We start from the raw sequence: 15,511 nt of genomic DNA, 5'->3' as shown, positions 1-15,511 counted from the left end.
AGTCCATGTACTGTGTTTTTATTCACTATATGGACCGTCGTTTTTATTCATTATATGGACCGTCGTTTTTATTCATTATATGGACCGTCGTTTTTATTCATTATATGGACTTTCATTTTGATATATTTACAAGGCTTGTTGATATGTCATCTTATAAAACAAAATATCGATCCAGCTTCAAATTTTTTTTTTTTAAAGTCTGGTGACCAAGTTCCTCTAGGCGAAGATGCAGCATTTTAGGTTAATATGAAAATTTTTGAGATGCTTCAATATAAAAATAAGAAGATGTGTTACAACAACTATAGGTCACTGTACAGCCTGCAACATGAGGATAACCTTTTAATGCTAATGTTTTTTGGACCATCAAAAGTTGCTTGCTTATATAGCTTCCCTGCTTTATTTGTTTGGAATTTTTTGTATGTTAATAAACTTTAGTTGCTGACTCAATTAACTCCATACAAATAGAAATATAACCGAATAAATTCACCACAGATAGAGACTTCTGTTTCTGTGAAGAAAAACAAACAAAAAAAACTTATAAAATAATTGTACATTCTTGTAATGGCCTTGATCGTAAATCGATTAGTTATAGTTATATTTGTTATTGCTTAAAATCATTGAAGTACTTGATATTGTTTGAATATTTATTTGAAATTTACTATTCTAAATTAAAGATTTAAATTAAGGGCAATTTAAAAATTATCATAAGTTTAAGATTAAAATAAAGGAAGTATTTCATTACAGATATTTACATGGCCATGAACTTTAAGTTAGGTACATTCTTTGTTTATATTTTGGTTTATATTTTTAACTTCTGATAAATATCTTCCGTTTATTATTAACATGTGTACAAAAGGAAGGTATATAGACGATCTTGATAGATCCTGATAGTGTCGTACCTCCGACTAGTACAAATCATGATGACACTTGTCACATCGGTAATCAAACACACCCTATATCTGTCTCTTAACTGGGTGGTCAGTATGGTATAACAAAATTCTGATATTTCTATTTCATGTGTATCTTTTAAAAGACCCAAAAGACTGGCCTTCGGCTGTTGTCTACTCTAAGGTCAGGTTGTTGTCTTTGACATATTCCCCAGTTCCATTCTGAATTTTATTCCTGACATTCTAATTGTTTTGATGAGCAAGATATTTTAATTCACAACTTCAGTTGATTTTTTGTGGATAGGGACAATTTTTCTGTAGCCAAACTAAAATATTTGAAATTGATAAAAATTTTAAGTGAAAATTCACTATAATTTTGAGAGAAAAAATTAAATGTAGGGATATATGTCAATGTCGAACAGAAACTTAGAAAGAAAAAAAAATCCCTAACAGACATCTACATGTTGTAGAAAGCAATATATAGATCAACATTTAGCATCTTTTTTAGCAAGTTTGAACGATGTGCTTAAACATTAGCCAACATAATGAGTCTCTGATTTGAATGCTGTTAAAGGAGTTCCCAACGATTTTTCCAAATAGTTCAAATGATTGTTCAGTGTCAAGTTACCCTACTTTTCACCATTGAAACATGCAGTATGATTAGTTGAGTGATTTGACATAATTATCCAATTATCTAATTTTTATGTGAGCCCTATCAGATAAACAAGTGTATAATTTGTATTAAATGAAGCGATACTGTAAGTGCACAGTCTAACTGTAACCTGCTCATCCGAATAATTGACGAGCAAACATATATACAAAATCCCGACATCATGACATCGCTCATGGACAAAAGGACAAATTTAAAAACTTGTCTTATGTCAAAACGTTCTGAAAGGCCTTAATTCATATCTTCTTGTATCAGCAAAACGATCAAATTTTTCAATAATCAAAGTGTCAGGACTTTAAAGGCAATGACATGCTTGTATTATTAAAGATCCATCGATTGTTTAATATCTGTTAATATCTGTCTGGGGAGGAGCTGTTATAGATTAGAATTAAATTTGTCTTTACAGGAAGGTTATAGGTCAAATGACGATTTGGTACTCTTGAACTGTTGAGGTATATTACAATATTTTGGCCTGAATAATTGTCAGCATTATTAGATAATTTGCTAAAAAGGAAAAAGAAAATCTATCAAGGAAAAGAGTTCACAATGTCAATGGTATGTAACTTCTGTCCAATTTAGTCATGTGAAATTGTGAGACAACTATCTACAGGAGTTATTTCTCTTATATAGATTTTGTTGTTTTGCAAAGGAGTAGGTCTGGTAAGGGCTGATTTTGGCCTCAAATTTCAATTTCATCTGACGAGAGATTTTAGACACTTTTTAAACACGTGTTTATTTCAGTTGATTCAATTAGTTTATGTGAAAGATTTTAACTGATTAACTCATTAAAATCGATCCGATTCTAGCTTAGATATGAAAAATCTATCAAAAAATTGTCACTTTTCAGATGCTTTTTGTCAAAAATGAAAGTGGCCGCATCCGTGTTCATCCTCAACCTTTATATATGTTATGTTTTATCATCAAATGCAACTTGCATTTCAATATTAAGAATGAACACGAATGCGGCCACTTTCATTTAAGACGGAAACCATCTAAAACTTTCAAAATCACACCAAAAAGGTTTCTTTTCACATAGAAAAATTTAACCTACTGGATTGATGCATTATACTTCTTTTTGTCTATTAGTTCTTTTTGCATTTGAGCAATATTATTGCCATTTTTACAACCGAAAAATTATCTGAACATGCAGTTTTCAAAAGAATTTTTTTTTACACTGAAGAGTGAAAAATTTATATAAAAATGTCAGCTGCAAATCTAGTATGAAGCTGTATTATGGAGATGCTTCAACTTTCTGTAATTGAATAAGCATAATACAGATTATTATGTCTGAATGCCACAATTTAAAAACAATTACAGTTAGTTCCCTTTGTTGGTGATTTCAGAAAATGAATATTTTTAATTGAAATGATATTTGCTGTGTGTCTGTCTACTTGATGACTCAAACTATAACAAGTAGTTCTCAAGAGCTATATCTCCCTCTTTACTTTGATCAATCATTATAACATAGTTTTTTTACCACCTCAGATCAATTGAGAAGTGTGGGTCCACTTGACAAAATAAAGTTCTCAATTCCTTCCGTTTCCATATATATTATGACTACAGTACAGTCAAAGTGGTTCATTCAAACATCACTGTAGTTGATTTGGAGTGATTCCACAGTGAATCCAGGTGATTTCTGGTGATTTGTGGTGATAATAGTCTGATTTATTGCCCAGTGAAATATTTTGAGAGAATATGCATATAGGTATTGCTAAAGAGACACCACACCACCTAAATCACGAACAATCACTGTGAAAAAAACTCTTACAAGTAATTGTGACTGAACCACCTTGAGTGTACTGTATTATATGGTTGATGATGTTATTATCAGACTATTTTCAACTGAATTTTTTTATTCTTGATGATGCATCTCAATGACTTAGTATTATGAAGGTATGTATTTATATGTATGCCGTAACTTTATATTATTATTGATGTGTATAACAATATATCCTGTAGGTGATATTTAGAATTCAACACTTTTGGAATACTCTCTGCCGGTGATTTTTAGTGAATTCTAATTGTAAAAATTTGTCAGAACTTGTATGTAATATGTATGCATAAATGACAAAGTTTAGTTATAAAATTGTGGTAAAACAAATTACAGTGAGTTTTGTTAGAGAGGTCTAATGAACAATTAGGTGGGTAGTTAGTTACATCTATGGTTTTACAGAACTCTATATAAAGATTGCATATTACAATGGAACTCATAAAGAAGAATCCTTGTTTAAATTCATGGAAAGTTTACTAGATATATTATCTGTTTGTCTTTTTTCATTTTTAGCCATGGCGTTGTCAGTTTATTTTAAATTTATAAGTTTGACTGTCCCTTTGGTATCTTTTGTCCCTCTTTTACTAGATATATATCTGAAAGTGTATTTAGAAAAGAAAAAAATTGAATCACTTTTATAGTTTATAAATATTTAAAAAAAATCCTAACATTTAATAGAAAAGATTCTAAGAATATATATTGTTTGTTATTATCACTAAATCATTGTTGTAAAAGTTACATAACATACATAATATTGTTAACTTTTGTTATATTTCCTTGTTTGGATTGTTAAGACAAGGAAAAAATATTATGGAACCATTCATTATATTACAATAGAGATATATAGTTATTAGCTAGCATTTCAATTTGGAAAACATGTCCAGGAAATAACAGAACATATCCAACTACATGAATCACAATAGTTTTACAAATACTATTTTTGTAAGTGGCTGTTACAATCAAGGACATTATTTTTTGCTTTTACTTGAAAATTACAGTGTAAATGATTCTTGGTAAATTTGTCTATATATATATATATATATATATATATATATATATATATATATATATATACAACTCGTCTAAACATCAACCTAACAATGTTAGATCTGTAAATTTGCTTTCGCAAATTTTTGGTTCTTACCTCGCCGGGATTCGAACCCATGCTACTGTGATATCATGATACCAAATCGCCTGCACTGCAGCCGTCCCGCTAGAGTCCACACGACCACCTGGGCTCTATATATATAACTGCTTCACTTTTCCATATTACATGAATAAGTATAGTTGTTTACATCTTGTTCTTAGTTTTTTTTTTATGGATATACATAGTTGTGTCAATTTGGCAATATAAATACCACATCTCCTTATTTGATCTAAGTAAAATATAACTTAAAAAAATTAATGTGAAAAGGAACAAAGTCAAATTAGTTAATATGTAAATTATCAGATCTTTGTATCTTTGTATCTTTGTATTTATAATGTGTAAAAAAGTTAATGTTTTGGTATTCAGGTAGATTATTTTCTCATCATTAAGTCATACAGGATGATTCCTTCTTCTCTTTTTTTTTTTGATTTGACATATATGGCCTGTGATTAGTTATAGTTAGTAGTTGTAGGAAGAACATATTATTATAAGTCACATAGTAAACAAACCATTGGTCCATAAATGACAACCATGATCTTCAAATGGAATTATATAGTTGTAATTAATAGGTGTCAAACAATATACATTGAGACAGAATTTTAGACCTGATGTTCAAAGTTTTATTTAGAGTCGATATTCAATGAACTACATAAACACAAGCTCTAGTGAGCTTTTCAAATCGACTTTGATGTAGTCCTTGACTTCAGATAACCCAAACCTTGGATAAGTAGAATATTATGACGAGTTTTTAGACTTTGACTTGTGGAGGTTTTGACTTTGTTTCAGTGTTGTTGTTAGATCTTGTTAATTTTGGTAACATGTAATTTATTAAGAAGTTAAAGTTCCCTTTATTAAGAAGCAGCTAATTTTTCTGGTCTAAAAGCTGGATTGCAATTGCGTAACTTTATGGTTTATTTATTCCCTTCAGAAAAAAAAATTGAATATTTTTATTTGATTAAAGCAACTTTTTTGGGATCATAATTATAAACAGTTCGAAATGTAGGTAAAATAGAACTCATCTTGCAGTTTCAATATAAAAAAGAAGATGTGGTATGATTGCCAATGAGACAACTATCCACAAAAGACCAAAATGACACAGACATTAACAACTATAGGTCACTGTACGGCCTTCAACAATGAGCAAAGCCCATACCGCATAGTCAGCTATAATAGGCCCCGATAAGACAATGTAAAACAATTCAAACGAGAAAACTAACGGCAAATTTGTTTGTAGCAACCTTTAAATGACCTGCACTTTGATAGCTTATAGTTAAAATCTTGGAAAAAAGTTTGAAAAATCAAAATTACATCATCCAATGCATTTAATGTTCAGCGTTGATTTTATCGTTTCTTTTATAACATGTTAGATGTTAACACATCAAATTAAGGTTAATGTTTCAAGTAAATAGACGTAATTCAAAATCGCAGGAATATAAATAAACTGATGATATAATCAACGATATTTCTTTTCAGGGTTGATTAACCATTAACATTGTCTGACGTTTATCATGTATCTATTTAGTGTATCTTTTTACGTAACAAATGAGGGTTAATGTTACAACGTGAACAGCCAGTTATAAAACTACAAAAAAAATCACATTAAGTGAGACTTGTGATGGATATAGGTTTTCAGGGTCATTACGCTGTAAACGATATTTATCATTTATCTTTTAACTTTGTAAATAAAGAAAGGAGTTGATGACGTTGATGTAACATTGAGGAGAGAACAAATCTAAAGTTGATAGGACTAATTTATGTATCTTTACTTAACAGCAAATTAGGTTTCATGTTTATATTGAAATAGATACTATAAAGCTTATGTGATGCAGGGTCGACTCGTAACAAAATGTAATTGTTGTTTCACATTATACACTGTGATAAAAGTACGTTAACATTTATCATTTTAATGTGATGTGTATCTCGCGGAATTACCACTTTCATATTCTGGTTTCAATAAACTTCACTTCAGACAATATGTTTCTTTCATTTTTATCACTTGATCATCTATAGATTAAACTTGTCAAGGGTATTATATTTTGTGTTTATTAAATTTTTTTCACATTAAATAGTTTTCAATTTTATATCAATATTTTTATTATTTTTTCAGAATATTGAACTCAGAATTGAGTTGGAGTTATCTCCCCTGCAACATGATTTATGATTTTGTGTTTAGGGTGGAAAAAATTTAATTGAACTGAAATTACTTTTTTTTTATCAAATTTTTCTGTGGAATAGAATGAAGTCTTTATTCATCTGCAATAAAGCTTTTTCTAGTATCATTTGTAGATAACTATATGATTTACTTTAACATTGCCCCCAGAGAGTTATCAGAAATAACCTTTATCAATATCAAGGTAATTTTCTACAAAGGAGAAAGCAATTATTGACTCACATTTCACTTGTGAATGACTTAACATTAATGAAAAAATATATAAAATCTTTTTAAATATTTTATTTTCATTGAAAAATTGGATTGAAATAAAATGGAACAAATGGAATATCAGCAATTTTAGAATCTTTCAGATTAGATATGACTTAATTATTTTTTTGGTAATATGAAAATATGTGCATGATCCATCTGGTTATAAATGTAAGTATTATCATTGAATTGATTTGACAAAAAAATACTAAAGCAATTGAAAGGATGGATTGCAATCTCTTATAAGTAGCTGTAATGAGGTTATCAATTTTTGATGACCCTTCAGAGGGGATGTTTTAAAAGTAGTGCTACCTAACATAACATGGGGTAGATATTATTCAAAAATTCAATGAAGCCTTGATAGCCAAGTGGTCTTAGTAGTTCTGTACCACTGTATCACTAGTGTGTGAACCCCTCACATAGCAGCTGCACTTCGACTCCAATCTTAGTTGACATCGATTGTCTGTTTTCTTGCAGAAAGTTATGGTTCTCTCTTGGCAATCTTGCTTCCTCCACCACTAGAAACTGACCACAACAAAATAGCCAATATTGCTGAAAGTGTGCATTACCACCGAAACACTAAAAAAATAATTAATCAATATAAAAATCCTTAATGACGACTTAGATTAGAATATAATATGGAAAAATGTGTTAAATTAACAATTCGCTTATGATTTTTTTTTCGAAATTAAAAAATTCAGATATTCAAATATTATGAATATGAGAAACTTAGGTGTGAATATACTCAGGGTGTAAACATTCTAATATTTCAACTAGGTGTAAGCTAATGTTCCACATCAAAATCTTTCCTTTTAATAGAGAACTTTAGACAGAGGACACTTTTAAATCTGATTGTTGTGGAGATATCAGTTTCCAATGACAAGACAAAATGCATTGAAGGGGAAGTAACTCACAAAGACAGATATAAGATTTATAGGTGACAACAATACACTAGATATATACTTTTGATTATAATTGATATTGAAGGAAACTCCTTATAGAATAATAGGTTACTATATGAATGCATATTAAAGATCAGGAGATAATACATTGGGATAAGAAAGGCGGAAGATAAGTGCACTGCAATGGAAGGTATATTATTCAATTAAATTGTCAAAATTAACAGGTGCAGTCTTAATTGACCTTAAAGGATTGTCTTGTTTTCCTATCGAAGGTCGTAGTTTTCTCCAGGCACTCTGGCTTCCTCCACTTTTAAAATGTGGCCGCTACAAAATAGACCAAATGTGGTGCTTTAAAGTCAGGTGTTCTAACACCAACAATCAACCAATCAATCACATTAACAGTCTATTTTGACTTTTTTGGGGCAAATTCTCTTCAAAATATTTGTCTTAAACATGCATGAGATATTTGCAACTGGACATGAAGTAACCAACAATCAATCAATATTCTTAAAATGATATTGGAGTATATTTCTTGACTAGTTTTATGACATAAAGTCTTGGCCAGTTGGACGAGGACAACAACAAGAAAACTTATAATAATTGTCTACAGAAGTGGGAAATTTAACTTAAATTAAGAAGACCTAAAACGAAATATTTATTTAAAACTAAATGCCAATTTTATTTATAGGTCTGTGTTGACACATGGAGATTAATAAGAGCCATGTTACTGTGAAGATACATGTATCTTAATGTGCACTGTATTTCAGATATCATTTTGACACATGTCTCCATCTTGATGGGGACATTAAATCCGATGCCTCGTGTAAAGAGAGTGCCATGCTCTTTGCACATTAAGAACCCTTGCAACAACTCTTTGAAGGGTCTGTAGGTGGCCTGCTGCAAGGCCAATTTTCTGTCCCTATCCAATATACTCTTCATTTTCCAGTTCTAATTTCCCTGACCATCATCCCAGATGGCCTCTATCGTGACAAGACCTACCTATTGTATTTATTGTTAACTTGTTCTTGTATGCATGAAATATTTGCCACTGGACATTAAATAACCAACATTCAATCAATCAATGTCTCTATCTTGACTGGTCTCTGCAACTCTTCTAAGACATATAGTTCATACTACCATAGACAACCATTTCCAAAACTACAATAAATAAAGAATACTATTAATAAAACATGTGTATGGAGTTTGTGGAAAATGTAAAGTTTGAATCTGTATATGACTTAACCATTGGCGGATCCAAGGGGAGGGGGGAGGATTCCGGGGGTTGGAACCCCCCCTTTTTTTGGACGATCAATGCATTTGAATGGGAGCATATAGTTGGAACCTCCCTTTTTAAAACGGTTGGATCTGCCCCTGTTATCCTTTGGTTCAAATCATTTTACTTTTAATCAGATAGATTTGACATTATATAATTAAGACATGGAAAATTTTACAATCAGAAAACTACTGTTGAACATTATGCATTTTATAAAGATAGAAGATACTGTTTTTTGTCAGTTAAATATATGTTATGTCTCCTGTTTGGTGTGATAAGTAATATTTGTTTAATGAGTTATGTCCCCTTAATGATATAATATCATGTGTTAAATGTATTATGTCTCTTACATTTTATACTATCAGATGTTTCTTGAGTTATGGCCCCTACTTTAAATAATATCAGATGTTTCTTGAGTTATGGCCCTTAATTTATATAATATCAGATGTTTCTTGAGTTATGGCCCTTAATTTATATAATATCAGATGTTCCATGAGTTAGGGCCCTTACTTTATATAATATCAGATGTTAAATGAGTTATGACCCCTACTTTATATAATCTATGTTTCAAATAAGCTATGTGTGTCTATTTTTGTTATATAATATCACTTAATCAGATGTTATAAATTGAGCTTTGTCATCTATTTCTATATAATATAAAATAGTCAATGAATTATTTCCCCTTTTTATGATGAATATAAAGTGAAGTTTGTCATAGAGCCAATAGGATTGTTTTACTTGATATTAAATGGATAAATATAATTTAACATGTAATTAATGATAATGAAAGTTAAGTGGTATTATATACAATGAACTGAATGACTACAAATATTTGTTTCTGTTGTCTCTACAAACAAGTACTTCATTAAGATTGGCACTGTGTTTATTTAATACAAAGGAATCTACTTGTATTATAACATACTTATAACAAAGAAGTTCACCAAAGACAAAATAATGTACTTGAAAGATGAAATAGTCATTAAAGCAAAGTTCAACAAAGACAAATGCTGTACTTGAAAGATGAAATAGTAATTATAACAAAGTTCAGCAAAGACAAATGCTGTTCTCAATGATGATTAGAGTAATCCATTGTGTTTTTGAGTTACCAGTCATTTTCTGTATTTAAACCATGATGCCATGATAAACCAAAAGAAAACGCTGCATTTTCTAACATGCTTTATCATGAAATAAGGTTATATTACAGAACAAAACCTTTAAGTATTTATTGAAAGCTATCATATTAACAGGTACACTCAGCCATAATATTAAGTGTAAATTGGGTACATCCAATGAACTAACACCCTCTTGGGTGTATCTTGTACCTTCCAGGGCACCTGAGCTCATCCAGTTTTTGGTGGGGTCATGTTGCTTAAAATCTTCAGACCTGCCAACTATCCCGATTTTCGCGGTATCATACCGATTTTTATCCCTCAACCCGAATCCCGATATCGGGATCGTAAATCTAGTCAAAATCCCGATTTTCACCAAATATACCCGAAAAAATTATTGTTTACCGATTTTGAAGTTTTTCTGATCAATTTTAAAAAATCTATAATTTTACCTGGGGACATATTATGACAAGTTAACGACCCTACACTAATCAACAGTCACAACAGGTGTTATAATTAGTGGTTGTATGTAATCAGATTACCTAATGGGTCGTAACAGTCCTCAAAATTAATTTGTATACACACATTTGGTCAAAAAGCCTTTCAATTTTAATCAATTTATCATACAAGCACAATTTGCAACATGTGCCGTAGTTCCACAACAAAATCATAATTAATTGAAAGATGAGAACTGTAATGAACTCTCAAGAAAACATCGTTTATCTTGAAATCCGTTTAATTTTTTAAACCAGACGTCGTGTGTCTGTTGATTTAAAATCGACGCCATTTTGTATTCACTTCTACTGTTTTACTGTATAAGCCTCCTTCGGTAAGAGCACCTCTGAATACAAAGAAAGATAACTCAAATTTTATCCATTTTCTCCTTGATACTGATAAGACCATAAGTAAGACTAAATCAAAAATTCTAACTTAAGGACATGTAGTTTTAGGTCTTTTGAGTCAAGGTTCATTAGATTAAGAAGGTCTTTGGAGGGGGAAAGGGGGGGTCTCTACTTTGAATCCTTTATTTTTAATGCCATTTTTCTCTATTCTTCAGTTATTTTGTCAATTTTATAATTTAATAGTACAAGAATCATGCAAATAAAAGAAACCAAGGCCTACAAGCTCATCATTATTATACCAAAAGAAAAAAGAAGAGAACTTAGACTATTTTAGGAGTAAAAAACAATGCACACAGAAAATTCGCTAAAATTTTAACCCTTTAAAATCTGGTCGCGCGCTAAATCCCCCATGGAGATTTTCAAAAGTTGGCAGGTCTGAATCTTTAGTTTGCTATGTTGTGTCTTGTGAACTAATGTTTGCCTTTTTCATTTTTAGCCATGGCATAATTCTATGAGTTTGAATGTCCATCTGGTATCTTTCCCCGCTCTTTTATTAGCTTGTCCTTTTAATTTTTGAGATGTTTCCAATGTTGATTTTCTTTGTTTGTGACCGGTGTTTTCTCAGATGTTTTACTTTCACTTTCCATCGATCAGAACAGACATACCTCATTCATTGTATACATTCCTATGAGGTATGGTATCCTCATTAAATCTAAATCATTGTTTAACACTGCTCTCTACAAGGTCATGCACGATATGATGGATCTCTCCCATAGTAAAACACATGTACCAACAATAGGGTAGATTCTAAAGCATTGATGCTACCTAGAATCTGGAGCACATTGGGATTGTGTGCATTAATAAATTACTAAATAAATGATGGTTTTCTACCATAGAGAAACATTAGTACCAACAATAGGGTACATATTAAAACATGGGCACTGCCATAAGTCTGGAGCAGGTTTGAGTGGTAACCTCCTTAAATCTTCATCATTGTTTTACACATTGAATTACAAGGCCATGCACCATATGATGGATCTCTCCCCTACAGAAACATATGGGTAGACTCTAAAACATGGATACATGTATCTCACTTTAAATATTTATCTTGGAAGGTCGTAACAAGTTCAAACTGTGTCCCTACCTATTAATCTCAGATCCAGTCTGTGTCACTGTCTATACTTTACAATATGCCTCTATTTAACCAGTGACCTGGGGTAGAAGGAGAGGTTAACTTCAGGTTTACTTTCATACCTTATCAATAAGTTCAGGTGTATCTCACTTTGAGGTTTTATCTCAGAAGGTTGTTCAATTCCAGTCTTTATTTCCTGTCTTTATTTTAAAATATGCCTCTATTTAATCAGCTACCTGGGGTGGAAGATGAGGTTAACTTCAGGTTACTTTCATACCTCATCAATAAGTAAAGATGTATCTTACTTTGAAGTTTAATGTCAAAGGAAGTGGTTATGATAAACTTTGACATCCTAAGTCATATTTCTGGTTTTAAGTTGTATTTAATAGTCTGAGGTATCTAGATAAATTGGTTATTGATTATTACTACATGTTAACATGGCCTTCACAGATAACCACCCCTCCTGTGAGGGGCAATATATTTCAGACTACTGTCATTAGATTTCCTGCTTTTTAAAGGATTCTAAATTGGTATTGAACACTAATAAAACCAAGGATGGATCCTTAAAGTATTTAAGGGCAGCTTTGAACAGTTTTGACAGAAAAAAAGTGATTCTGATTGAACATGTAACATTAAGACATATATCATAGTATTATTTTTTTGGCTTAATTTGGATTATATAATATATTTTGTGGACTTTAATAGTTTGAGTATAAGTGAGGAGTGAGCTTCTTAAAACGGTCGGGTCTTGTTGTCTCTTTGATGACATTACCATGATTCTCAATTTTATTTTATTGTCTATAGATAGTTCAATTGAAGCTACAGTTATGAGACATTTTTTTTTAACTTACTTTCAAAGTATACAAGCTAGCTTCAGATATGAACAAATACCTAAATTTTGCAATATTCTTTGTATTAATACAGTATTGAAAGTATCTTTATTCCAATTTGAGGAAGTATTTTCCAAAATCTTGAAAGATGTATAGTTTTTAATCATGAAGAGTTTTCCAAAAGATTTTCAGTGTTTTACTGCAACCAGTCAAGAAGTATTGCTTTCAAAACCTAAAATGTAGATCGGCAGCTTTATGTTCAATGATTCATAAAGAAGATTCGGTACTGATATTTGTGTTCCAACTTGCATGCACCATACAAACAGTGACAACATAATGCTTTGGTTTATAAGTTAATCATAAACTAATTAAATCAAGGTAGGTATGGGGCTTCCAGCATACTTCAAAGACATATTCTGGAAACACTTCCCAGTTAAATAGGACTAATTAGATCATTACGTAAGACCCAAACTGGCTGCATGCTATTTTTTCAGAGTACGTAAATTTCATTTAGATTATTTGAATGACTTGATTAACGAAAACGAGATGGAAATAATCTATTTGGTATCACATCAAATAACTATCTCATCTTTAGACATCTGTATCATAACTATAGTCTGTTTCTTGTAGTAAAATGCATTTTTAGTGTGCTTGTAACAATAAGCTTTGGACTTCTTGTTTAAGGAACAGATCCAGGGGGAAAAAATAGGGGGGATGGGGTTCACATGATGCTTTGAATTGATTAATGCCTGCCTGAGGCTCGCCTTATTTTTCAATAGCCCTCCATCCTCCCAGTCTCCATAAACCCCCTTTTGGGAGTCCTTTTTATGCCCCACCTAGGGGCATTATGTGTCTGTTCGTCTGTCCATCCCGATTCAGGTTTAAGTTTTTGGTCAAGGTAGTTTTTAATAAGTTGAAGTCCAATTAACTTGAAACTTAGTACGCATGTTCCCTATGATATGATCTTTCTAATTTTAATACCTAATTAAAGTTTTGACCCTTATTTCATAATTCACTGAATATAGAATATGATATTCCTTGTATTAGGAACACATTCTTGTTTTGTCATTTAAGTTATCTAGCATGATCAACAATTTTTTATCCTTTTCACTTGTGATGTGATTTGTCAATCAATAAAATTATTGCCTGTATGCAGTTTGTCCATTCTTTACTCACTGATGATATGCGCTCTCTGATAATTTTTGTGATGTGTTATAAAAGCTGCAAAGCAAATTGCTACAGACAGCATGCATCAATGAACGACACATTCTCTGCTGTAACTTGTAAATCCTTTAACATTTGTTACATAATTTTACAATGAGACATATTACAATCTGTTTCTACATATGTTATAATATTAACACATTTAGTTTTGCATTCTTCCATATTGTTAAGAACAATAGTTTCTCCATATGTTAAAAATGGTTAAGATACAAATGTAAAGTTTTGCATTATTTCATATTGTCAAGACTCAAGAGTACAAGCTGATAATTCCAAAGTAAATTGGGGTTGTGAAAATGCCAGACTGAGTAGCATTCCGAATACTCAGCAATTACAAAGATTTTTTACACTCAATTCCCAAAAGTACCAACCATTTATCTATTATACATATCTTTTTGATCTATTCTTTTCTTTTTAATATAAACATTAATATTTGCTTTTTTGCAATATGTTTGGAAAAAGAAATGAATTCATTCTATTATCTGAAAAATTAAAACCAATTAGTTTATGTCTGTTATATAGACATTCCATTGATTGTTCAGAATTTTCAATGGAAATGGTGTTTTTTGCAATCTTCATCTACATTTCTTGTAGGAATCGTTTATGTAAAAATATAAAAGAACCAAAAAAAAAAGAAAAGATATGGGAGTTTATAATTGTCCGTTAACTGATAAATTTAAATGCATCCCAAAAAATCAAAGAATAATATATGGGAGTTATTGCCCTTTGACTGATAAACTTAAATAAATTTACTATAAACATTACAAATCATTCACCATTTTATTTTCTATATATAAACTTGAATGAGTAACTAATTGCTGCTGTAACAAGTAAGAGGAATGTACATTTGGTGTGAACATAAAATTAGGTAATTGCATAATAAAGCACAGACAATGAATTGTTTCCTACTCTAAAAGGGAGACAACTTTCAAATAAATTGCACATTAATTGTAAAGGATGTAACATTTACCATCAGTGAAAGGGCTTCAGAATCTTAGCTGTTGACTTTATGGTATAAGCACTTATATAAAACTCAATTGCAAATGAAAATCATGCGATATACAAAAAATTAATTTCAAACGAAAATCATGCTCTCCGTCTGCATAATATTGGCACTGACTGAAAAACAACAATAGTGAATAAAAGATATAAAAAGGAATTTAGCATGGGTTGAATGATTGATGTTGTTATTTACAAATTGTCTCTTACACATATGAGACTGAGTATTTGTCAGTAATAGGAACATCAAACAGTAAAGTATAAGTAAAGCTGTATTAGATACTTAAATATTAGTTACCTTACATAATG

The 15,511-nt window shown here is 30.8% G+C and overlaps 1 protein-coding gene across 4 annotated transcripts in view; it reads left to right on the top strand.

The window, feature by feature from the left end:
• LOC139502863 (serine-rich adhesin for platelets-like) overlaps positions 1-15,511 on the top strand; it is a 127,249-nt gene that overhangs the window by 31,123 nt on the left and 80,615 nt on the right. Inside the window, exon 1 of one of the 4 annotated variants that reach the window (XM_071292492.1) lies at positions 3,119-3,450. The exons of the other annotated variants lie outside the window; for them this stretch is intronic. Coding sequence (XP_071148593.1) covers positions 3,445-3,450 — 6 coding nt within the window. The 5' untranslated portion in view covers positions 3,119-3,444. Of the gene's footprint in view, positions 1-3,118; positions 3,451-15,511 lie in introns of those variants that run through there. 4 annotated transcript variants of the gene reach the window in all.

The sequence above is a fragment of the Mytilus edulis genome, chromosome 14 (assembly GCF_963676685.1).
Source record: "Mytilus edulis chromosome 14, xbMytEdul2.2, whole genome shotgun sequence".
NCBI classification, from domain to species: Eukaryota; Metazoa; Mollusca; class Bivalvia; order Mytilida; family Mytilidae; genus Mytilus; species Mytilus edulis.
This window is presented reverse-complemented; position numbering and strand designations above follow the sequence as displayed.